Below are 25009 nucleotides of genomic sequence, written 5' to 3' on the forward strand. Positions count from 1 at the left end.
GTGATGTACCCAACCCACCCCTTGGGACCATGGAAGAAAACTCATGTAAGCTGCATACAGAATGGGAGCAGGGACTAAACTGTCCTGGAGTTGTGAGGTCACAGTGCCATCCTGAGGAAACTCATTCAAGAATCAAGATTTCAAATTTTTATTACTGGTTTAAGCGAAATGTTATTACACGTGGTCAACAAGGGCAACATAACACCTGACTATATAGTATGAATTTAACAGTCCAGTGTGTTAAATGCACAGGAAACGTACTGCGGTTCGTGGATAAAAATCAAAAGCACTTTGCGTCAAGTTGTTCATCTTTAGATGGATGTTAGAATCTCCAGAGTAACCACTGAGGTTATTTGATGGCTGAAAATGAGGTTGACTTCCAGTTGTGGTGGGTGGGACTGCATTGTCATCCACGATCTGATCTGACCCAGTGATAACCGGGTTCTGATGTCACACTACAATCACACCCACTGTAGGATCTGAACCTTCTGTTTTCCCGATCACTTCATTCTGCAAACCCTTGAAGGAACAGCGGCTCCATCAGATTCCTGGCTCTTAATATCCTACTTATACATCAAATATGAAATAATCTCACATTTTTACAAAATCTGCATAGAATTTTAAGACTAATGCAGGAAGTCATATTTCCACACTTATCACAACTGAGAATTCCCCTTGATCTGGCGAAGTGACGTACTAGATAGGTTTAAAAAGTGAACCCTTATATACAAATTGGTGTTTGCTTATATTGTGATCTGTACAGATATGTACATGCCACATTTTTCTGAAATGCAAGATTAACGCATTATAAAAGTGGCACTGTCTGGCCCTCCTTTCACAGTGAAAACACCCAGATGAATTCTCTCCCCTGGTGTCACACCCGATGCCCGTTTTGTCATGGAAACCCTGAAGGGCAGGTACCATAAAGCACTAGGCCTTCTTGGGCCTTATCAGAACAGTTGTATCAGGCTGTGATATGCACAGGCATTGTGATAAGCACTGCAACGTGGAGGGAGAAACAATCACCAGAATCTGTTTCACACCAAGAAAATTGGTTAAAATATATATACATCAAGCATGTGGAGCACTGTTTTCCGAGTGGTTCTCTTGCAGCTGCACGACCACCGTCTCCACGGCAACCGCCTCCCCCCCTCCCTTTTCACTGTCGCAGTTCTCAGACGCGTCGTCGGAGGACTCCTGGTCTGGTGCAGGCTGGGACTGTGAGGCGGCGGCGGCCCCGAAGGAGGGGCCCCCGGCCGCGGTACGGGAGTGCAGCAGTGGCGTGCTCTCCGACACCATCTCCTCCTCATGTCCGCTGTCCGCCTCGTCCGACTCGGACTCGGAGTCGCCCTGGGAGGGCACCACCTTCTGCTTGCACACCGGGCACCTCTTCTTGGTCTTGGTCAGCCAGGGGTCCACGCATTTACAGTGGTATGCTAACGAATCGAAGGATTGCAGTTACATTTCTTTGCATTTTAATAGTACGATACCCTATGAAAAGTCAGGGGGCCATGCCAACAAAAGATAGAAACTTAAGCTTGCAGAACATGGAACTGCTGATCATTGCAGTGACAGAACACCGAGATGAAATCTGGAGATGATCTTCGGAATGCACTAGAACACAGATAATAGGTTTAGACCTAGACAGGCCTCCGCACTTTTGTTCTCTGGACCTGACTTATCCACCTCTGATCGAAAGTCCAGACCAAGATTTTGTTTCAACCAACCACTTGAATATAGAGAGTCAGAGTACTCAATTGGTTCACTGAAACAAAATCTTGATCTAAACTTTTACTTTCTGGACCAGAACTTACCAGCCCCTATTTTGGTTTTTGATTAAAACCAAACAGCTTTGTTCTAAAGATTCACAGAGCGTTTCCCACAACTCTCTGAATCGGTCATTAAGGCCAAAGACAAGCTGGTTCATTTCTATTCATAACCGTGTCTCATGACGTCTGGGGGGGGGGCGACGTGGGTCAATGACATTGTAGCACATGTGGAATTATTGGAAGGGCAAGGAGAGGTACGCACCGTGTGAACATGGCAGGACCCGCAGCTTTTCGCCCTCCTCATACTCCTCCAGACAGATGGCACAGACGTCGTAGGCGTCTCCTGCCGGGACACACGAGTGAGGCTTGCCACGTGCTGCCCCCTGGCCCCCCAGGCGCAGTGCAACATCACACCATGCAAACAGAGCCCTTTGTGGAAGTAAATCTCCTACCACATGGTCCAGGGCCAGTGGCCCCTTCTCCAGAGCATTTCATGAAACATTGTAACGATGATAAAACGTCTGGGGGCTGGCTGTTAGTCTGTAACTCTGATTTATGGTCTTATTTATGGTCAATGGGGCAGTCTTGACCCCGTTTTAACCCTAGACAACAGTGGATGATAGATCCTCATCGTGCCCAGGCAGAGGGAGCAGAACCAGCCTGCTCTGTCACCACCTGGCACATTTCTTTCCATTTTTCCACATATATATTTTTTTGTACCCCTTTCTAGAGGAACGTAACGGCCCAGTGGCATCCAGTGTTTACGCCAGTTGAAATATGCCCCCCCCCCCTTCTTCCTCCTGCTTCTGGGAATGCCAGAGCTTTCTGTGACCGTAAAAGGAAGAGGTGTTATCTGGACCATCCACAAGTAACTGGCTCCTGCCTGATCCGGGTCTGTTTCGAAAGAACTGCTCCGGGGTTCCAGAAGACAATGTTTACAAAGTCAGCAGTCCAACTAAAACACACCCCCAACTAGCTCTGACTAACACGCGCTGCGAAAATTAAAAGAAGCTGTGATCTTCCTTTACTTAAAATTCCCCTGCATTCAGCAAAGCATGCTGTTTTCCACTTGACATTGCAATATTTATGACTTTTCCTTCTCAGAGAAAAGAAAAATATTCCCTAGGTTTCTCCGTCCAGATAGAAACTCGGACCTTATAAAAAAACCATGAAGGTGCACATTCAAAATAAATCTCATAAATCTGGAAAGACTTTAACATAAAAAAGTGACAATTAAAATGGCCAAACAAAGAATGGGACAACGAGTTACTGTCAAAAAGCAGCTTTTATGGAATATCTGGTATGAGCTTGGTGTCACGTGTGTCAACACACACACTGCTCTTTCTGTAAATATTGTTTGCGGTGACTAACATCTCAACATAATTCCCTGCCTGCAGTGGAGCCTGCAGCTGCTCTCCGCCATGGTATCAGCAGGTAGCCAATCTGGGCAGCACCCCCGACGCCCCCCCCCCCCCCCCCCCCCCCCCCCCCCCCACAACAGGCCACACGCAGTAATAATGCCTGCAGCCTGCCCAATGCCCATCTCCCGTGATTTCGTTAGTGACATTTCCACAGCGAAGACTGTCCTTGGTTTTCCCTGCTGATGAATATGCAAATATATATGTAAATGAAGGTGAACTTTTCAGAGTAACGGCGGCCACATCTCTGCTCCCATGGGTCATGGAGGGCAAACCCCCCACCCCCCCCATCTACCAAAATGCCAGCATTAAAGGAGATTGGGGGGGGGGGGGGGTACACAACAATTGACTCTTGCACCTGGTCCTGCCCGTGTGGCCCAGGGGCATCAGAGGGGCATGGATACCCTAGCGTATACTGGGGCTCAGAATTTCCCATCGGGCCTGTATTTCTTCAAATTGGAAGTGCTACCCAAACAATTTACCGTTACACACCTGGGCCTGATGTTCGCCTGAATGCCACAGGGCTTCCTCAAAACATGTGGAGCACCTTCCAGAACGTACACCGAGTCCCCACAGCTCAATCAGCCGGCTCCTTTCAGTCATATTCTAGTATGTAAGCCAACATCCCTTCTCTGAATCTCAGATTTCATAAATTTTTTACCCAAACACACACGCCCACATACGCGGACTCCCCACCACCTCGGCACACAGCGACCGTGCGTTTGCGCCTGTCTGCCGACTGGCATTCTCCGAGGCCGTGCGTTGACGCGGGCGGCGTGCTCTCTGGTGCGTGGGGCTAGCTGACACCATTGCACGCCCACTGCTTCGCTCCTGCCAATTTCCTAATTAGCACTCGGGGATAAACGGCGCTTCTCTGACGGCGGAGGAGCAACGAGCCGCCTCGGTGCATTCAGAGCAAACACAGAACACGCTAATCACACGTTACGCCTCCTATAAGCTACGCGTTCGACTCCGCGGCCCCACTCGCCATAAATAGCACCTCCGTCTGGTGTGAGACGGCTCGGCAAACACCACAGGCCCTGCCAGGGAGAATTTGCCGGAACCACCTCACTGTAATGAGTTTCATTGAAATACAGCAGGCATGCTGATTAATTAAAATGCAGCACAGAGATGAAGCAGACAAACTCGTCCTCCGAACAAAACACACGTAATAAAAGCATCTACTGCTTTTCTTTCTTGACATTTCTGATTTTCATGTTCCCCTGTGTGCTGCCATACTCAGTTTGCCTTTAATGCTGCTTACGTTAGGAGTGTATTTCTTGTGTAAATTATTTAAGCATTATGGAAAAACCAGACTGCCTCAAACATGAAAGTGAATGAAACTGAGGACACAGTATGGCTTTGTTAAAAAAAAGATTCAAAGCACACAGGGATTTTCAGATGATGGAAAAGGGCTATGAATTTGCACCTGCACAGTATGTTAAGGTGTACAAAGTACATACACATTCAGCCAAAACCAGAGTATACCAGACATACCGAGAGCTGGACCCCCGCTTTGGGTCTGCACATCCCATGACATGCATGTGGGAAGTGGACAAGCTGCCTATGGACGCTTAACCAGAGGTGGAGAGTTCAGGTCCGGAAAGTACAAATCCAGACCAAGGTCTTGTTCCAACCAATCAGTTGAGTATTCTGTGACTGTGGCTCTTCATGCTCAACTGGTCGGTTGGAACAAAACCTTGGTCTGGATTTGTACTTTCCGGACCTGAACTTTCCACCACCGTGCTGATGGGCCCCTGGCAACCCGATCTCGACACGGCCGTTCATGTGACGTCGGTGGTCATGTGACATCGCCTGTCTGTCACATTGGAGCCCCTCCCCCTACCTGGGCACAGTAAATGGGCATGTCTCAGACTGGAAGGGCACTGTGATGGCACTTCATGACGTGCTGCCAAAAGCCCGACCCCCCCACCCAATTCACAGCAGGGTGGGGAGCAAACAAGCAATGATGTCATCGAGTAAGTGGCACCAGCGGTCAAGAGCAAAGGCAAAGGGCAGCAGCAGGCGACAGGGCGATGTGTGTGTGTCAGTAATGGGTGCAGTACGGAGAATCAGGGGGCCCAGCACCCTACAGGGGCCCAGCACCCTACAGGGGCCACAGTACGGGCACGAGTGCCCTGGCAGAATCAGGGGGCCCAGCACCCTACACGGGCCACAGTACGGGCACGAGTGCCCTGGCAGAATCAGGGGGCCCAGCACCCTACACGGGCCACAGTACGGGCACGAGTGCCCTGGCAGAATCAGGGGGCCCAGCACCCTACACGGGCCACAGTACGGGCACGAGTGCCCTGGCAGAATCAGGGGGCCCAGCACCCTACACGGGCCACAGTACGGGCACGAGTGCCCTGGCAGAATCAGGGGGCCCAGCACCCTACACGGGCCACAGTATGGGCACGAGTGCCCTGGCAGAATCAGGGGGCCCAGCACCCTACACGGGCCACAGTATGGGCACGAGTGCCCTGGCAGAATCAGGGGGCCCAGCACCCTACAGGGGCCACAGTAGGGGCATGGATACCCTGGCAGAATCAGGGGGCCCAGCACCCTACAGGGGCCCATAAATATGTCAGACTACGTGGGGGGGGGGAGGTCAAGTCTCCATCCGTCCCGTATATTACGAAACAGAACTCATTTCCATTTTCCGGGGGGGGGGGTTAGTGTCCCATATTTCTTCACTATTTGTCAGGGAGCCCAGGATTTCTAGCTACGCCCCCTGTAGGCAGCGATGGAATATGTCCCGGTGTGGCCGTCTCGCCTACCCACAGGCTTTAGGCTTTACCATCTCACCACTGTGTGACTTCATCATGACAGTGGGAAAGGCCTAAAGAACCCCCAACGCCTATGAGAACGTGGAGTGGGAATACCGAAAGCGGGCGGCCGGCCGCTGTGAGTAAAGCTCAGGCTGGCCTGTTTCTCCACTGTATGGCCCTCTTATGCCACCCCCCCCACCTTAAAAAAAATCCTAGAATCCCACCTGTCAGAACCACAATGAGACTCATTATCAGGTATCCAAGTGTGTACTTGGATAATGATGGGGGATGTCATCCATCTCTACCAAGGCAATACATCGATTATATGGAGTTACTCGATGCTGACAGCACACTGCAGTGACCCCTAAAAGCCTGTGTGGTTTAACATGGGCCACAAAAAACAAACTGTCCACTGACAACAATCAGGGAGGTCTAATCTTGTGATCAGCTTGGAGGTGGAGGAAATGGTGCCATATTAATCTGATTAGTGCATAAGACCGGCGCTCGGGAGCAGATAAAGGCGCCGTCACGCCATCTGGTCATGTGACCCTCCTAGGGTGATGCAGAGCCGCCTTGGCCCGCGTTGCTGGGGGAGCGCGCTTCCTGCGTCAGCGCCATCACTCAGAGGAAGGAACAAACAAGCGAATTACCGCGCATGGCAAGTACATTTTTAATAATTCTCAGGCAGACATAGTAGAGGAAGAAGCAGGCTTTGAGAGCGGGAAGGACACAGACGAAGCTACCCCAACAGGCAAACTATTTATGCAATAAAGAGCAACAAATAAATCTCTCTGATGGGGACACACAGACGCCCTGTGCAGTGCCCTCCACGGGCAGAAGATGGAACAACATACACCCCCCCATGGAGAAACAGATAGGAAGAATAAAAGATCAAGGCAGGATAAAGGTCCCTGGAGCAGGTATAGGAACCAAAACACCCTCAGAGAAATTAAGAAAAGAAAACAAATCAGGTGACAGGCGATTTAGTCCTATACTGCATTTGCATGCTTTTGTGTTTGTTCTGTAATTTAAAACATCCTTTACTTTAGAGGGCGCTGTTCAGAATCAGCAGTCTCAAATGCTGTACTCTGCAAAGGTTACCGAGACGCTGCTGCAGGAGCCCCTCGTCCTCTGTGCTGCACACATGGGAAACTGGAGTTGCCATCTATTCTGAGGATTTCTGAGGCCACGCCCCCATGCCCTAGGTACGACTCGCTGAGCACCATCTCTGTGCAAAGTGGTGCCTATAAACAGCACCACGAGGAGGAGAACATCTCCCCCACACCTACACGTGGGTCATAAGCACTCTACCTTTCTTGAACTTGTGAACCGGAAGCTTCTTCAGCTGTTCCTTCCGGAGCCGGCTTCTCCGGGCTCGGTGCCTGTCCTGCATACACTTGGTGATCTGGAAGAGGGAGACGCGTCAGCGCTCTCCACCGTACGCTCCCCCCTGGGGAGGCCGGGGTTGGGGTGGGGGGGGGGGGAGGAGTCGCCCACTCACCATGAAGACGACGATGAGGATGAGGCAGATGCCCACGATGATGAGGAAGGGGATCAGGTAGTATTCAAGCGGCAGGCTGAAATCAGGCATGAGCACCACGTGGCCACTGCAGAGCGAGGAGGGGCAGGGGGACATGAGGACAGGAGGTTGGGGACAGGGGGAAATGAGGACGGGGACAGGGAGACATGAGGACCGGCGGGACATGAGGACAGGAGGTTGGGGACAGGGGGAAATGAGGACGGGGACAGGGAGACATGAGGACCGGCGGGACATGAGGACAGGAGGTTGGGGACAGGGGGAAATGAGGACGGGGACAGGGAGACATGAGGACCGGCGGGACATGAGGACAGGGAGACAAGAGGACAGGGAGACAGGGGGACATAGAAAACATTATGCTAACTGTGGCTGTGTGTTGGTTTCAGCTAGTGCTGATTACAGTCAGCCATAACGACAAAGTTCAAGCTCAAAGACCCTCCTGCGTCACTTAAATCATGGTTTGGGAACATACTGGATTTCCAGTAAATTACACCAACACTGGAGAGGGAGTAGTTGATAAGACCAACCTGTGTGTTGGTTGTTACACAGAACTTGAATATGGCATTTAAAGTGCTTTTGCCAGGAATTTTAGACTGGGCTAAAAAATAACTAAGGCTGAAGGGATGTTTAGCATGACGGGTATGCAGCCATTCTCTGTAGTAGAGAACATGGAGACAGGATCTCATTCAGTATGATTGTTAGGATGTGGTCTTATTTTTAATTTTTATTTATTTTACAGTGTAAAAATAAGCATCTCTCAGGTTTTGTTATAGACATATCACTAGAAGCAGTCTTTTGTTTGGTTTACAACAGTTTCTACTTGTGTTCGCATTTTTAATAATAACCAATGTAAAAACAAATTCTGTTGTTCCTACTGTACTGAAACTTCACTGAACTGTTAATGCAAAAACGAGGTATGTACTGAACTATGAATTTTGTCTACCAGCACACTCTTAACGTTAATGAATTATTATTATTATTATCATTAATCAATAATAATAATAATAACAATAGTAGTAGTATTTTGCTGTGAAAGGCACTAAATAAAAATACAGTGATTTGTTCATTATATCCCGCAATGAATTTCTAAAGACATTTATAAGGTCTCGTAACTGACCTGCAGCTGCCCACAAACATAAACTGTAACCATAAAAGCGGCGATTCTCACAACGTGTGATATGCAGCGGGGATTATATCAGTCACCATGATACCATGAGAGGGGAAACTGACCCACGAAAGGCATCCCTAATTTTATGGGCAGAACAGAAAAACCAGCTGTCATCGAGACGTTTAATCGGCAGCCCTCCCACAATCTGGGTGTGTTTATTATTCACGCTGTGCAGACTTTGAGTGTGGAGGACAATATAAAGTTGGAGATCGTGATTCATGTGTTTTATGTTGATTTATGTTACATGTCATCGGGTTGGCACTTATTATAGAGCTCTCCCGTCTATAGCTTATATTGACGCAACAAAACGAACAATGTCAGAGTCACTGACAGGCCTAGACTGACCCTTTCTCAAAGGTGTAGTCCTCTTTTAGGGAGTTGGCGGTGTCTTCCCCGACGAACACAGATGGGATGTCTATCTCCTTCAGAAGATCCACTGCGGAGGAAAGGAGATGCACGAGAGTGAGAGGGAGAATGCGAGATGTACATAGCCCCACACAACGTGAGGTCAGATGGCTAAAAGCTGACGGAGGACAGACGACCCAATGGGTCTGCAAACCATTTCGGTGCAAAATCCGGAAAGAAATGGAGACCAAGAATTCTTCATGACACTGAGGGAAAGGCTTCATGGGTAGCAGGACAGCTAAGTAATTCTATATCCCTGCCAGTGAGGGGTTCTCTTGGGTATGGTGCTTGGTAAACAGCCTTCCATACAACACCACTATGGGGCAAACAAGATGCAGTGCTGTGCAGTCGAGGGTCTTGAGCAAACTTACAGTCATTGGATCCCATGCCAATTAACTCGTGCTCTTAGTGCTGCACACTCATGGGTCTTGAGCAAACTTACAGTCATTTGATCCCATGCTAATTAGCTCGTGCTCTTAGTGCTGCACACTCATGGGTCTTGAGCAAACTTACAGTCATTGGATCCCATGCTGATTAAGTCATCAGAATCCACATTGTGGACAATGGCTGCCTTGTACCCAGCCTTCTGCGCATTCAGGACCTGGGGAGACAAAACCGTTGTGTTCAGTGACCCCCACGGTTGCGGACGCACAGCCACCTCCCCACCCTGATGAGACGCACTGGACGACACAGACATACAGAGCCCCTCTGTGCTCCACACGCAGACCACACACGCAATGAAGCCTACATACATACCTCCCCCCGGTTACCCAGCATGCCTTGTAGCCTGCATGTTCGCCACATTTCTTAGTGTCATTTTGCATTTTGACCTTAATCAATACTGCAGCTGTTACTGCCATGCTGCGATACACAAGAAATGAGGCTGTAAGTCTTCCCGGCAGTAAGTGAAGGGGCTCCGCATGGTCTATTCCATCCACTCACACAAGCTGGGCATATATAATACAAGTCAAAGGCCTTGGCGACTGGCTGCACAGCAGATGGCCTTAATCTATCCCGGAAATGTAGGGTTAAAGTCTTCTCCCTGCGGGAAGACCATTTACATTTTACATTTATTTAATTAGCGGATGCTTTTGTCCAAAGCGACGTACAAGTGAGGTAGATAATACATTACAAGCACACAGCTGATTTGGGTGTGCAACACGGTGGATAAAAACACTGGAACTGAATACTGGCGGCGTGGGGTCGGGGCGACCGGCGAGGCGGCGTGGGGACTCCTGTAACAAGCGGCATAACGGGCCACAGTGGGACTGACAGGCGTCGCCGCTAGACAGTGAATGTCTCCTCCAATGGCTCACCCATGATTTCTGGTGAGATTGGCAGCTGACCTTTGACCTGGCTACACAAGACAGGCAGCTGACCTCTGACCCAGCATGTAGGTGCTCTCCGAAGTCTGAGCATACAGGATTGTTTCCTCTCTGCAAAATCGCAGTTTCGATTCCAGCAGGACAACAACAAAAGAGAATCAGTGCTCTGTTGAGTCACACAGGTCAATGCAGCTGTGTTATCTTTTTAAGCGTAGAAAACTCATACTTAAATGCAAAACATCTGGAGATTACCCCAAGAATTCGGGGGAAATCGGCTGGGGCTTTAGTGCCAGGAGCCGGTAAGACGAGCTGCACATTCCCGGGCTCAGAGAAACAAAGAGCAGCCGTCTGTTATTCCTGCTGCAGGATGAAGCAGATCAGGCTTAGCAGCTACTGCCTGGGCCACCGAGGACAACCGGTATGTCGGCAGCGCCATTTCCGGAGCATTCTGTACGGCGGGGACCCCCAGCAAGCAAGTGAGGCAGCTTCCAGGGCCCGCAGCCCACCCCTGATTGGCCATGTGTGTGGAGAGAGCCCCCCCCCCCCCTCCCGACTCGCCTGTGTGTGTGTGTGTGTGTGTCTGTGTGTCTGTGTGCGTGGTGGGGCTTCAGAAAGGATTGTGTGATTGGGCCACTGCATGCGTTTCTCTGCTGTGAGTTTACAGTTAAAAGTAGACACCCGAGAGCTGAAGCACAGCTTTCTTTCATCAAAGGAAAACATTCACTGTGAACAGCAGGATGAAGTATTCAGTCACTGCAAATAGCCTATAAATGAGGCACTCTGTCTGAGAGAGAGGAACTGTGTCTGAGAGTACGGCACTAATTTCAGGAGTTAGGCACTGCATTTGAGAATAAGGCACTGCATCTGAGAGTAAGGCACTGCATTTGAGAGTACAGCACTAATTTAGTAAGACATTGCATGTGAGTAAGGTACTGCGTTCCAGTTAAGACACAAGTTTCAGGAGTAAGGCACTGCATCTGAGAGTAAGGCACAGAATTAGTACTCTTTTTTAACAGTGGCGGGTTGGATCCCTGGGAGCTGTTCTGATATTCTGCAACATCAGCCTTGATCTGAGATGGGAAAATGCCTGCTGGTAGGATGGGAGCTGAACTTGAAATACTGGTGCCCGGGGTTACTTGTGGCCGTTTGGCAAATCGTCCAATAACAGAGGAGGTACTGCACTGTTATTAGTGGGGACAGGCAACGAGGCAGGGCCATGCCATGTTCCCATTAATGCTGACAGGCTTCATACCTTTGACCTCTGACGCTAATCTGCAGTATCGCCTCAGGTCACGAGTACTGCGCAGATGCACACCAGATACGACGTCTGCATCTGGAAGTCATCACCGTGGCCGGCCTTTTTCAGGCCCAGCCCTATTGACTGATATTACAGGACAAGTGAGCCTATTTGCTGCAGTTCCATGGTAACACTGCAACCCTGCATCATCGCCCAGATCACTGGGCCAGGTCACCCCTGGCCACGCCGGTCTCACTCCATGACAGCAACAGCTCATCCCCCCTCCAATACAGCGGAGGGTGGGGCTTAGAGACTTATCTGGGCAGTGACTGATGGGATTGCTCACACTGCATTTGTGTGTGTGTATACATGTGTGTGCACTGCAGCAAACAAAACGCAGCTCCCTCGGGCTTAAGATGTCAGATACCGCAGAGTCAGGAACAGATTGCAAAAGATAAGAGAGGGCAATTAAGCCTACATGCCCCGCCCAGACCCCAGCAGAGAACCAGAGGGGAGAAGCCTCATCCAGGGCTCAGTCAATACAGGACAGAAAGCCATCACCACACCCGACACCACGGGGAGAAACGCATCTACATACATACGTGCTGAGATAAGCAAATACAGCCACCAAACCTTCCAGCTTTCCTGCTTTACATCCCAACTAAATATTTTTGTAAGTGGTTTTTTTTTGAGACTTGGGGGGTGTTATATCCAGGCATTTCAGAAAGGCTCCTGGACCAGTGGCTGTGTGTGGGGGACTGAGAGTGAAATAGGCAGACAAAGACCCCCAGATGCAGCCCCCCCCCCCAGTACAGTAATATAAAGCTAGAGGCCCCTTGCCTCAGAAGGATCTGGTTTCCTGTTGCCGACCCCCCTAAAAGGTGCTCAGCGGGGTCAGCGCACGTCCCCTACAGAACCACCCCCCCAACTTCTTTGCCCATCCTTCCCAAAGCTCAGGCCTTTCTGTTTTATGCTGCCGTTATACTCCTCCAAAACCTGAGAGGGCACTGTGGGCCCCTGATGAGGATTCAGCACCCCTCCCTGTATTCCTGCTGGTCACCCCCCTGCGTCCTTAATCTACAAAGGCTGCCCCAAGCCCTCCTACAGTCTCGCCTGGTATCTCCGTGCTCGTCTGCCTCGGACCTGGTGTGCGGGCCTGGTCCTCCTCTCCATTAGGGGGCGCCCTGGGTTCTCCGGAGAGGTTTCTTAAGCGACTGGAACAACTACTCAAGATATTTGTATTTTTTTTCTTTAACTTACAAGAGAAATTGTACATTTGCTTCACTTTGACTAACAAATGGCGATTTGCCTGCACAGCATTGAAATCAGGTAAAAAGAAAGATGATGTGACAGAGACCATTTAAACATGTTATTCAGCGTAAAGGACATTTTTCCCAGTCTCACTGCAGTCCCTAAGCCAAACCGAGGCTCCAGTGTGAAATGCTTATACAGATAATTGCGCTAACCCATTCTGGTGATTAATCCATTAGCATGCTTGTTTTAGCGATTTGCATTGATTCTTTTTAAGGTGATGACCTTGTGCCTGTGAAGTAAGGAGATGTTGCTGAGGAAAATGCAGAGGATGGTATATATTCAACCAGAATGGACTGAAATGGAGTTCCCCCAGGACAGGAGTGGGATGCTGACCCCTGCTGGCAAACTAAACATGATCAGGAAACGCAGCTTTAGCTCATGGGAGTTTTACTTACAGAAAAATGTTCTGAGGGCAGAAGGAAAAATGATTGGTTCAGAGAGATAACCAATCGGATTGCAGAGAACGTCTAAGCAACTAGAGGAGGTGAGACCAACCAATCAGATGTCTCTTCCCCCCCAAAGAGAACCAGAGCTGGTAAATCAGAGCTCCCTGCACAGGCCACACAAAGACAACATAACACACACTTCTTATATTCATATGCATCTGCATGGAGTGTGGAAATGCTTCACATCCTGAAGGGGGCGGCGGTGATGAAGGTACTCAGCAAGGGGGGGGGGGGTTACCTTGATGTCGAAGTTGCAGTCAAAGCGGCGGATGAGCACGATAAAGGCCCCAGTCAGGTTGTCCCTCAGCATGGGGGGCTCGATAGGCATGCAGGCGTTCTCCGGCCGCGCCCCCACCAGAAAACCCTGGGGGGAGAGACGGCAGCCAGCCACGTGACAATTATGTCCTGATTGTTCCCCAGAACCCCCATCCCGGCCACGGTGCACCTGCCATTAAGACATTTTGCACATCATTATCGGTTCGGTTGACAGGTAAGTTAGAGAAAAAAGTCCCGACTGGCCGAGATTCCAGAAAGACGCCTCCCTATTGGGCGAGACGCCTCCCTATTGGGCGAGACGCCTCCCTATTGGGCGAGACGCCTCCCTATTGGGCGAGAGGTCTCCCCAGGCAACAGGAGCAACAAGCATTTTTACGAGCCTATAAAAGCATCACCACCCGGGGCAGGACCCCATAGCGCCAAATCCCAACCACAATATTATGACTGTCGCTAAAAGCGGGTTGTACCACTGTGTTCAAAAGGGCCGTCTGACAGAGATCTCACAGGAACGGGGCCTCGTCTCCGATTTCACACGCATCCTCGGCGCTTAAATAAATCATCCTGGGCAGGGACACAATTAGGGGGAAAAAAGGAAGAAGTAGAGAATAGGTGGGGAAAAAAAACTGTCCTTTGTAGTTACGAAACTCCCCCTATGAGGTAAAGATGACAGATGAGAGAGAAGGCTGTCAAACTGCATGATTAATCGTAAAGGGGACACTAACCAAAACGACAAAGTGAACAAAGCAGAACTATTTGAATAGAGGGTGTCAGGCAGTTTCCTCGCTTGACTTCTAAAATTTAAATATCGCCATGCAGGACTGAATAAATCACTCGCTCACGCACACCTACAGACATGCACAGTGCCTGTAAGGACAGGACTCCACTGCAAAAGGTTCGCTCATTCACTCACTGTTCGTTATACAGGAAAATCGATATCGTTCCCTATACGGGGAACTCCAGTCAAACAAGACCGTGGTTTCGGACACGACATTCCCAGATGCTCCATGATGATATCCTAGCAAACTCTGACAACTGACAGCAAAATCCAGTGACAACAAAAATAAAAAAGAGAAGATAGTCATTATTAATGCATAATCCTGTCATTTATACGATTCTTTTATTTGATTACTTTATTAAATTCGAGCGGCATGATGACTCAAGTAAGTAGCCCTGTTTGCAGCACCAACACCTAAAGGACAGGGGGTTCAAATCCCACCTCTGCTTGTTTGCAGCACCAACACCTAAAGGACAGGGGGTTCAAATCCCACCTCTGCTTGTTTGCAGCACCAACACCTAAAGGACAGGGGGTTCAAATCCCACCTCTGCTTGTTTGCAGCACCAACACCTAAAGGACAGGGGGTTCAAATCCCACCTCTGCTTGTTTGCAGCACCAACACCTAAAGGACAGGGGTTCAAATCCCACCTCTGCTTGTGCTATAATTTGTAACACAAGTGGTCAGTCGACGACAGAAATCTGAATTTGCTTTGGATTAGGATATGCATGGCGGCACACATTGTCGGTACGCTACATTTTTGTTGCCGAGGATACAGACAGCCCTACAAAATGGCGGACACTGGATACAACCTAGATAATGTGACAGATTCTACCTTAACACTTCCAGCACCTGAAAGGTGTTTTTCCCCTTCCGTGTAGAGAAGGATCACTTGTGACATTCACATTTCTTATCTCTTTTTCCTTCTGTCTGCTGTGCCTCCTGTGATATTCAGTCGGGGCGCTCTGAAGGTGCCTGTCTGTGTGATTGAATGTCACACGTCCTGCTCGTCCAGCCGCTGTCAGTCAAGTCAAACAGAAGGATCACGGCCCCATGACTCTGCCCACAGTTCTGCACCAGGGGGTGGCTCAACGCAACACATACAAAATAAAGTGAGAGTGGCAAGAAGAAATGCTTTGCTGCAGGCAGGCAGGTTGTATGGTCAGTGTGAATAATGGACTCCATGTGCATGGGGGTGGGGGCTCTGGCAAGGGGGCTGGGATCGGGGCGACACAGGGGGGGGCTCCACATTTCAGCATTACAGTCTTACAGCAGTCAGTGGAATGAGAGCCTCTAAATGAGCCCCTGGACGGAAGCTCAACAGCGCCACCATCGTGCCAGGGTGAGGAAAGGGAGCTGGTCCGTGCAGTCACTCGCAGTTACCGTGACACAGCTGTGATCAAGCCGCAGCTCTCTGTAATTAAATCACCCATCGCTGTGGAGGCATTTGTGGGAAAATGATTCCTCACTCGTCTCCCCGGCACCAGTTTTGTCTCTAAGTGCGGCTGACTCACAGTTCATAATTCTTACAAAATCCACGGCATCCACTCATGCATTTTCTGAGACTGCTTTGTGTTGTGATGATCCATAGCCTATCTCAGCAAGCATATGACACAAAGCAGCCTTACATGGGAAATTTGACACAATTTTACATGTGGCACATATAGGAAACACAATGGCGCCCTCTACTGCCATTTTTAATTCTGACAAACATCCACCAATCAATTGCAAAATGCTCATCCTGAGCAAGGTTTTGTATGGAGGATTAAAACAAACAAGCAAACATATACACACACACACAAACATGCACTGTGGGACATACAGATTATTAGTCTAATTAATTCACCTAATTGTACTATGGGAAATCTGCACGACACGGGGAGAACATGCAACCACCATAAAACACAAAACTGTTACTCACTGAGGAAGTACAAATACCAGCAAATCTACTTTGTACAGAAATACATACTATTAGTATCTGGACACGGGACAAACACTCAGTGACAGGACAAAGAACAAACCCTTTTGTAGAATAAATATTAAGAATTAGAATAAGTATAAATACGGATATGTAAATATAAATATCAATATGGAGGTATGATTGTGGAAGAAGTTTATAGTTCACTGGACTCTCTCGGAGAATGTTTTATAGTTCACTGGACTCTCTCGGAGAATGTTTTATAGTTCACTGGACTCTCTCGGAGAATGTTTTATAGTTCACTGGACTCTCGGAGAATGTTTTATAGTTCACTGGACTCTCTCGGAGAATGTTTTATAGTTCACTGGACTCTCTCGGAGAATGTTTTATAGTTCACTGGACTCTCGGAGAATGTTTTATAGTTCACTGGACTCTCTCGGAGAATGTACCGCATGGCATGTTCCCGGTGACTCCGCGGCCTCTACTTCATTACTGGCCACACTTGTGCACGATACTCAAGATGACAACAGTCGCCATTTCAAATAATCCTCTGTGCCACAGACTACTGCAGCTGTCCCTCCTCGGCCAGGATGCGAACAGCTGGCAGGCAAAAAAACACCGAGAAGAACAAGCGACATGGAGCTCTAGCAAGCGTCGGAGCGCTGGAGGGCGACCACAGCCTCCCGGCCGAACGGCGACCCGTCCGAACACCGCGGTGAAAACAACCTCCGCGGTCTGCAGCTCGGCAACAGCCAATCCGTAATTACAGTGGAGATGCATTTTGATGGAAAGTCTTACTATGTAGGAATGCTTTGAAGCAGTGAATGGGACGTCTTGGCTTTGAGCTGGAAAAAGCTCAAGAGGAAATGAAAACCCACCTTGAGTAAAACCGTGGATCAGGGCTGTGCTATATCAGGCCCCCGGGGGCTCTGTGTGGTGACATCATCTGGTTTAGGTAAAACCTCACTTCAACCTCTTTGGGTACCGAGTACCTGGGTAGAGAGAGCTAAACCATCACACATTAACAAGCACCCAGTACTATGACTTACCACTAACCCTAACCCAGGTACAGACCCAAAGGGGCCACCTTGGAACTGACGATACTGGCTGCTCACATCCGAATGGCTGCTCTTCTACTTTCCTTCCTGGTGTGCAAACCGTAATGCCATTCAAAGGATCGGAGAGTCTCCAGCCTGCCGGTGGCACACTGCTGGAATCGCGCCATTTGGGGATCTCCGAAGCTGCTGTTGGCCCAGGATAACATGCTCCTTAAAGTCAGCCTCTAGTCTGCTAGAGGTAGACAGTGCAGTACAATTACTGTGCTAGACCCACACTGTGCAGCGCAGAACTGGGGAAGGGCACTGCAGACAGGCCTTAGAGCATCACCGAGAACGCAGTGATGAACGATCATGAAAGAATTACCTCCAAATAACAAACGGTTATATCTGATTTTCTCAAAAGCAAACAGACAACGGACTTTATGCCCCCTTTCCACAGCCAGTGACCCCACAGGGCCAGTGTGGACAGACACCTTTCACATCCCTTTACATCATTAGGGTCCCAGTCAATGCCAGCTGCTCATAACCTCTCTGACACGCTTGTCAACCAATTGTATACAGGGGGAGGGGGGTGGTGTTGACACAAGATAGGGTCCAGAGCATCTCATCTGGCTCAGGGTACAGTCAATGTTTTATTAAGTTTATATTATGCGGTACGGAAAGTGGTTTCCTTTGGTGCCTCTTACTGGTCTGCTGGGAGAGTCACCTTTGCCCTAGTTGTTTCATGTGGCACCATGTGACCAGTAGGGTATTTTTAAAAAGGCCTCAGTGTACTGAGGTTGCTGTGGACAGTGACGTGAGAAGGAAGAAAGAATGACAGACAGACTGATGGACGATGAGTGAGAGATAAACAGAGGGACAGACAGAGAGCAGGACAGGTAGAAAGAGGAAGCGATGGACAAGGACTCGTGGCCATAGGTGAAAATTAGCAAGAGAACATTTTAAACTGCATTTCAGAAAGCACTTCTTTACACAGTGTGTAGTTAGAGTACGGAATAGTCTTCCTGTTAGTGTAGCGGAAGCTAAAACCCTGGGTTCCTTTAAATCAGAGCTAGATAAGATTTTAACAGCTCTGAGCTATTGGTTAAGTTCTCCCCAAATGAGCTTGATGGGCTGAATGGCCTCCTGTCGCTTGTAAATTTCTTATGATCTTCAGACAGACAGAAAGAGGGACTGACAAAGGGATGGATGAAGACAGAGAGAGCGATAGATAGAAAGAGGGAGAGAGGGACAAACAGAGAGCAGGACATATAAAGAAGGGACAGAGGGAAAGAGAGGGATGGATGAAGACAGAGAGACAGAGAGAGAGAGACAGGGGTACAGTGGGACAGAGGGAGAGATGAAGAGAGACAGAATGGCAGATGGGTACAAACAGAGACAGAGAGAGGGACATGGTAAATTTTGCTATATACCCTCAGTATGCTTCTATGTTAAATGTAACCTTTGCTTTTGGTGTGGTGGAGAACAGGCTATTTGTGTGTGTGCATATCTAAGCATGACCTATATTTGTCCTGCCAGTAATTCCCAACTTGGAATGAGAACCCAGAAAGGCCCAGAAAGGCCAGGGTACCTGCTTCTGCTTCTCTTCTGCTTCCACTAAACTAAGCTAAAGCAAACGCAGCATCTCTTACCAAGTAAAAACCACAGGAAAGCAGTGAACCAAAGATTCATCAGTCTGACATACAAAGAACCAAAGTAATTATTCACATATTTAACTGCAGAGGTACGAAGGACTAATCAATAAAATACTGATATCATCCATCAAACGATTACTGTAAGATTATATATTTATACAATATTCATATGACCGAACTAAGAACAGATTATTAGACGACAAATATATCGAATTAATAAGCACTGGATACAAGGACATTTATTTGGGTTTAAATCTTATTAAAAGCATCCCTGATATAACACAGGCCATGAATAGCAAAGGATATGTGTGGAATTAAGCTTAACTCTTAACTACGCATGACATTAAATCGACTATTCCCAAAATAGTTTTGTCTTTTAGTAATGTTGGGGGGGGGGGGTCTGGGCTGGATGTGCATGGAAAAGTCATGTGATTATAATACACAGTAACCCCCCCACCACCTTGATCCCTGACTGGGTACCAAATTGTTATCCACCCATGTCACTCTGATGCAGAGCAGATCCTACAAGGAGGCTATGCCCTATAATAATGATAATAATAATAATAATAATAATAATAATAATAATAATAATAATAATAATAATAAAAATAACAACAACAATAATAATAATGCATTTTGTTTACATGGTGCTTTTCAGGATGCTAAATTATATATATGCACTTATCTTGCCTGTTACCTCTTACAGTTGGAATTGAAAAGGACTAAATTTAACCCCTGAAAAGTGTTCAGAGCCAGATAGTGTTAACAGTACTCATGACTATCATTAAACAGAATATCAGCAGGAAATCAAAGGCAGCCATCACAGGATGCTGTACGGATTAGGGCCGAGAGCCACCTTTGACAGGCAGCAAATGAGCCGATTACAGCCTGGGGTCGTGCAAGCCTGAAGCCCCGCCCACTCTGGTTGGTGACAGACAGCAGTACCAGCGTATCAGAGCGACCGGCCTCACCTTCAGGCCCTCGCTGGGCAGCCTGTAGCCAAACCGCGCTGGCAGGTCATCGAACGTCTGGGTCTTATTGTCAAACGAGTACTGAAATAAGCACAAAAAAAAAAACACACACACACACAGACACATCAGCTGAATAATGTCAGGCTTCATCAAGAGGTCCATCCTGTTACTTAACTGCCTTATCGCTTAACTACACAAGAAACATTGATCCTTCTGTTTGAGGACATCGCGATAAAATGCCAAGTGTCAAGACATTAACTGAGATGATAACCTCAACCAGTGGTCAGAGACAACCCCACACTGTTAAAACGGACAGGGGGGGGGCTTAGCTTACTGCTGAGATGTCAGCCTCCACGGGCAGCAGGTTGAGGAAGGCAAACAGCTGCACGGTGAAGACCGTGTAGATCTGGGTGGCGGACAGCATCAGCATCCCCAGGGATAGCAACATGGTTCATTCCAGCTGCGTGGACTGTGGCAGCAGCCGGGAAACTTGACCCCACTGCAAGGAAAAGGGACATCCGGTTATTCAGAGAGATGAACCGTCCGCTCAGCGCTACAATCACTGCTTCCTCCAGAGCTGGTCTCTCCTTCCGCCGGCAGTTCCCATCCTGACCCTCCTGCGAGGCGCCATTTGCCGATTCCCTCACTAAAGGAAAAGACGAAGACCGTACCGGAAAGACCACATGACCAATAACAACTGGCCGTGTCGAGGCTTGGACGCGAGGCACAACAGCGGCTTTGCAAAACGTGTATTTATGAGAACAGTAAGAAAGCCAGCTACATCAGAACAGTAAGCCTTAGCCACATTTAGGCCATATCACCATTTAAATACCAAATAGCAGAACTGTTGATTTCTTATATCATACAATTCTACTGTGTTCACAAAAAACATTTACTACTAGCTAATAGTCCCAGTTTTATAAGCGACTTATTTGAAGCAAGGAAGCTAAAAAGTGGAAGGAGATTTCCTGCAGATCTTTCTCCAAAATGCCTTCCTGTTTATTTGCTCTGCTCTGCTCCTGCCCTTCAGGCCAAAGGCTCAAGCAGCATCAGAGAGATCCGGCTATTGTGAGCTTGCCAGTTGACCGATTTAATCTCTGCTCTGGAATATTCCAGTCACCTGCAAACTGACACGGATCACCCCCCCCCCACCCCCCCCACTTCCGGCCTTGAGCACCACCATCTCTGGATGATAGTATTATGGCTCTTAGAGGCCTGCAATTATGAAGGTCACAGGCCTTTTGCAAAATAATACCAAAGGAACAGTTGGGAGGTGAGAGTAAACACACCGATCAGGACTACAGACTCACATCTCAGGCTCCCTCATTCACACTTAAAGCAAGGCCTCATCTGCACAGGATATTAATAGTTACCCATCATGCATGCACTGGCCCACCAAACAGGCATGAAATAGGCATAAATATTCAGGTTATTGAGTAATAACATCAAAAGACAGAGACCTGATCCCAAACTGTCAGAACACGCAATGAAGCATTATGCAGAATTAGGGCAGGCCCAAGAGTGTCTTCTTGACCAACAGCTTGCTTTGCAAACTTGAATGGCAGTTCAGTCAGGCATTTAGTCAAGAAGAAGTCAGGAGGCTTGACACACAGTCATCATGACCAAAAGTTACTCATTTAAATTGCAATTAATTGCGATTTTTATTTGATAAAAAAAACATATATACACACTTTGTGGAAATTCACCACATAAAGAATCACTGATCTATTCAAAATTGTGATGCAGACACACAGGCATTATAGAGAAAGATAATACAGTTTATTTATGATGCTGCAGGAAACTTCAGACAGCTGGGACGGCACATCCCCTCAGGCTCCTGCTTCCATATGCAAACCCATACTCTGGCTCGGATATTTGGTTCAGATGGCAACCTGTCAGCACTTGCTAGTGGCCGAAACACACACACACACACACACACAAAAAAGAAAAGCTTGCAAATATATCTTTTTAGGAACTCTCCATTCACTTCTCTGGGGAAAAAACTCTAATCCCAACATGACGACCTTAACCCCCACCCAGTGCTAACCTTAACCACAAGTAACCAAAGAAAATATGAGACTTTTGACATTTTTAGTTTTTTGATTGCATTGACAGATCATTATGGGGACCTGAAAAATAATCCCCACAACTTCAAAAAACTCATTTGGTCCCCACAATGTAATATAAATGTAATCCCCAAAACTCCAAATCTTCTTGGGGCAGATGGGCACTGTTCCTCTGCCCAGACTGGTTTTCATCTGCTGCAAGTATGAGCTTGTTAATTCACACCCCGGGCTTTGTGGCAAGGGCACACACGTGGGGCTCGTACAGGTAATATTGGCTGAAAGACTGATGGATAAAGGCCAATGTACCAACTGCAGTAATGCAAGATGCACATAAAGCAGCTCTACTTTCCCTGTGAAACCTCCAATGCTGATTTTATTGCTGCCAAACTTGGTACTGAAATTCTTCCTCTTACATGTAAACGTGGCCGTTGTAATTTCCGAAAGACTGTATTATTATTTATAGGACGTCACCTCCAATTTCAGAAAGATTGCTTTTGCCCCTTCAACTCGACGACTTAACTCTGATTTGTGCTGCCCCACATACAATTTGAGATCTAAGCAGAAAACTACTAACATTGTGATTCTTTTCGCCTAACCTAGATTCTAAGAGTGAAGGCGCAAAGGGACATAACGCTGGTTTCTGATCACTCTTCAGAGAAACGTTTTACGGTTGACCGATAACTTCGCAACACAATACATGCCAACGATCCACTGGCGAAGTTAAATCACGAGACGCGTTGTTGTGTAACCGTATTAGCCAAAGACATATTTCCATTTCCGACATCACGACATTCACGCCCATCCATGGCCATGTTGTGCAAACTGAGAATTGTCATGATTATTTAGCGCCACAACAAAATCTGACTGCATATAACACAGATCACAGATCTCATTTGTTGCATTGATTCGTTTCCCGTTTTAAATGCCACGCATACACTTCAAGTACCTGCTTCGTAAACTTAGGCGTGCGAGCTGATTACGAATATTGCAGTTCATTACGAACTTAAACTCGAAGGTCCGCCCATAGAAAAGCATGAGGCCAGCGAGCATCTTGCGGCTAACATGTTAGATAAATAAGGCTACTAAAAGCAGAACCATTTCAACAATTTGACAGAGACATAAAACCCGGAAAACAACGCACATGCTATCTACATATCAACACGAATCCTGACCGTTTAAGTAGCGCTTCGAGGCCGAATTAGCTTCACGGTGAGTTCGCAATCTGCTAGTGCTTACAGATGGAGTGTTAGCTAATACGCTAGCATTATGCCAAGTAATGTTATGCAAACTAAATGTCGGGTTTATTACCTGGGCAATCGACACGTTTATTCCTTTGCTGACTATAGATGTGACTGACAAAGGCATTACAGTGATGTGGTCTTCGGAAGCATGGTCCAAATCACCCCTATTACGAGGCTCTTCAAACAATTACACGGAGCAGTGCGAGAAAATGTCAACAGTGTACGCAGAAGTCCGCGCACACGGACCGCCCTCCGCCTCGAGCACCGCCCCGTGCCCGCCGCCGATTGGCCAGCTCCCAACCATCGGCCGTCACTCCGCGTGTCGCCGTTTGCCAACAACATTCACACGTGACCGCAAAGGCGCAACCCACTGCAGAGACTCAAAAGCACGTGCTGTGTGCTGCTCTCTTTTCGGTTTGTACCGTGTATCGTCGGCATTTCGGATCGGAGTGTGGAGTGTGCATTTAGGAGTAATTTACTGGACGTTATGAACTTGTAGGAAACAAATCATCTACCAACGATGGAGATCATTTTAATATATTTCAAGAGCTTTTGATTTGCCGTTTTATTTTACTTGCATAGCGTCAACGCACTATAATTATGAATGATTTATACGTCGATTTAACGTCGACAGGAAATGGTATATATTTTTGTAAAGAAAATATGTTATATTAATGTTATAAAGAGTAAAAATTTAGCCACATTAAACATTGTGCAGGTCACAAATTAAGAATGATTTTTTTTCAAGGCTGCTGAGTTATTGCTATGCATTGCGTGTAGCATCGACTGTGCTAATGTTTTAGAAACATTGAAGTCGCATTCCATCTCCTTCCCCATTTCGACCTTCCAGTCACGTCCCCCACCAAAAATACAGATGGTCGTGTGGGGACGTATTTACTGCAATTCTTAACTAAGAACACTGGAGGGCAGCATTTTCATTCTTTTATATTTTGGTCGACCATGGATCACCGATTTGATGCTTCTATCAATCTTGCAGCCACTTTTCTTGTTGCTGGTACTCTATCCCAGGCTACCTATGTATGTTTCACAAGATATGGGTACATTCTGGGAGGGTTGCCAGTATCACTGATTATAAAGTTAAATATTTTTCTCAGCAATAATTGAAATAAATACACTACTGTATGATTGTCTAGTTTGCATTATGCAAAACAGTGATAATACATTGGGGATTCAGCACCACATTTTATAAGACTTGAAACAGAATTTGGATGTATTTTTCCATAACACAGAATGTTGTGAATAAAAAGCCCTTAATCATTTCTAAACAGATTACAAATCATTTAGAACAAATCGGTTTTGTTTTGGTATGTCAATAAGTACTACTGAAATAGTTTGGCATTATCATGAAGCACAATGATTTTTAGGCATCACACCAAAAATATGATTTTCTTGTAAATGCACTTCTTTTGTTCTTTCGTTTGTATACATGGTACACGGGTGGAACAGTGGTTAGCATTATTGCCTCACACTTCTACGACCAGGCTTCAACCACTGCTCTGTTTGCATGGAGTTTGCATCTTCTCGCCATGTGTTGTCACGGGGGTGCCTCTGGGTATGTAGGTTTCCCCCCATAGTTAAAAAATATGCTAAGATGAATAGAACTTACTAAATTCCCCGTAGATTTGCATGTGTGAGTGACTGGTGTGTGATTGTGCACTGCGATG

General features: G+C 47.5%; 1 protein-coding gene across 1 annotated transcript; it reads right to left on the reverse strand.

The window, feature by feature from the left end:
* Positions 1-132: 132 nt before the first annotated feature.
* On the reverse strand, positions 133-23565 carry LOC111853553 (E3 ubiquitin-protein ligase RNF13-like). Its single transcript, XM_023830556.2, has 10 exons — positions 23392-23565; positions 20352-20516; positions 20018-20098; positions 13626-13751; positions 9579-9666; positions 9006-9096; positions 7457-7562; positions 7267-7360; positions 2032-2112; positions 133-1436 (listed from the first exon to the last, which is right to left on the reverse strand). The coding sequence occupies exons 2-10, from the start codon at positions 20463-20465 to the stop codon at positions 1072-1074; spliced, it is 1146 nt and encodes a 381-aa protein (XP_023686324.1). The 5' UTR covers positions 20466-20516; positions 23392-23565; the 3' UTR covers positions 133-1071.
* Positions 23566-25009: the final 1444 nt, after the last annotated feature.

Source organism: Paramormyrops kingsleyae, chromosome 21 (assembly GCF_048594095.1).
Source record: "Paramormyrops kingsleyae isolate MSU_618 chromosome 21, PKINGS_0.4, whole genome shotgun sequence".
In the NCBI taxonomy this organism is placed as follows: domain Eukaryota; kingdom Metazoa; phylum Chordata; class Actinopteri; order Osteoglossiformes; family Mormyridae; genus Paramormyrops; species Paramormyrops kingsleyae.

What these genes read in the sequence shown, in the direction of transcription:
- LOC111853553 (XM_023830556.2), bottom strand. Translation starts at nt 20,465, where the DNA reads ATGTTGCTATCCCTGGGGATGCTGATGCTGTCCGCCACCCAGATCTAC. An exon ending in GGTTCACAAGTTCAAGAAAG is followed by an intron (nt 2,113 to 7,266) that starts GTAGAGTGCTTA and finishes GTGTCCCGGCAG; the next exon opens with GAGACGCCTACGACGTCTGT. An exon ending in GGTCCTGCCATGTTCACACG is followed by an intron (nt 1,437 to 2,031) that starts GTGCGTACCTCT and finishes TCGATTCGTTAG; the next exon opens with CATACCACTGTAAATGCGTG.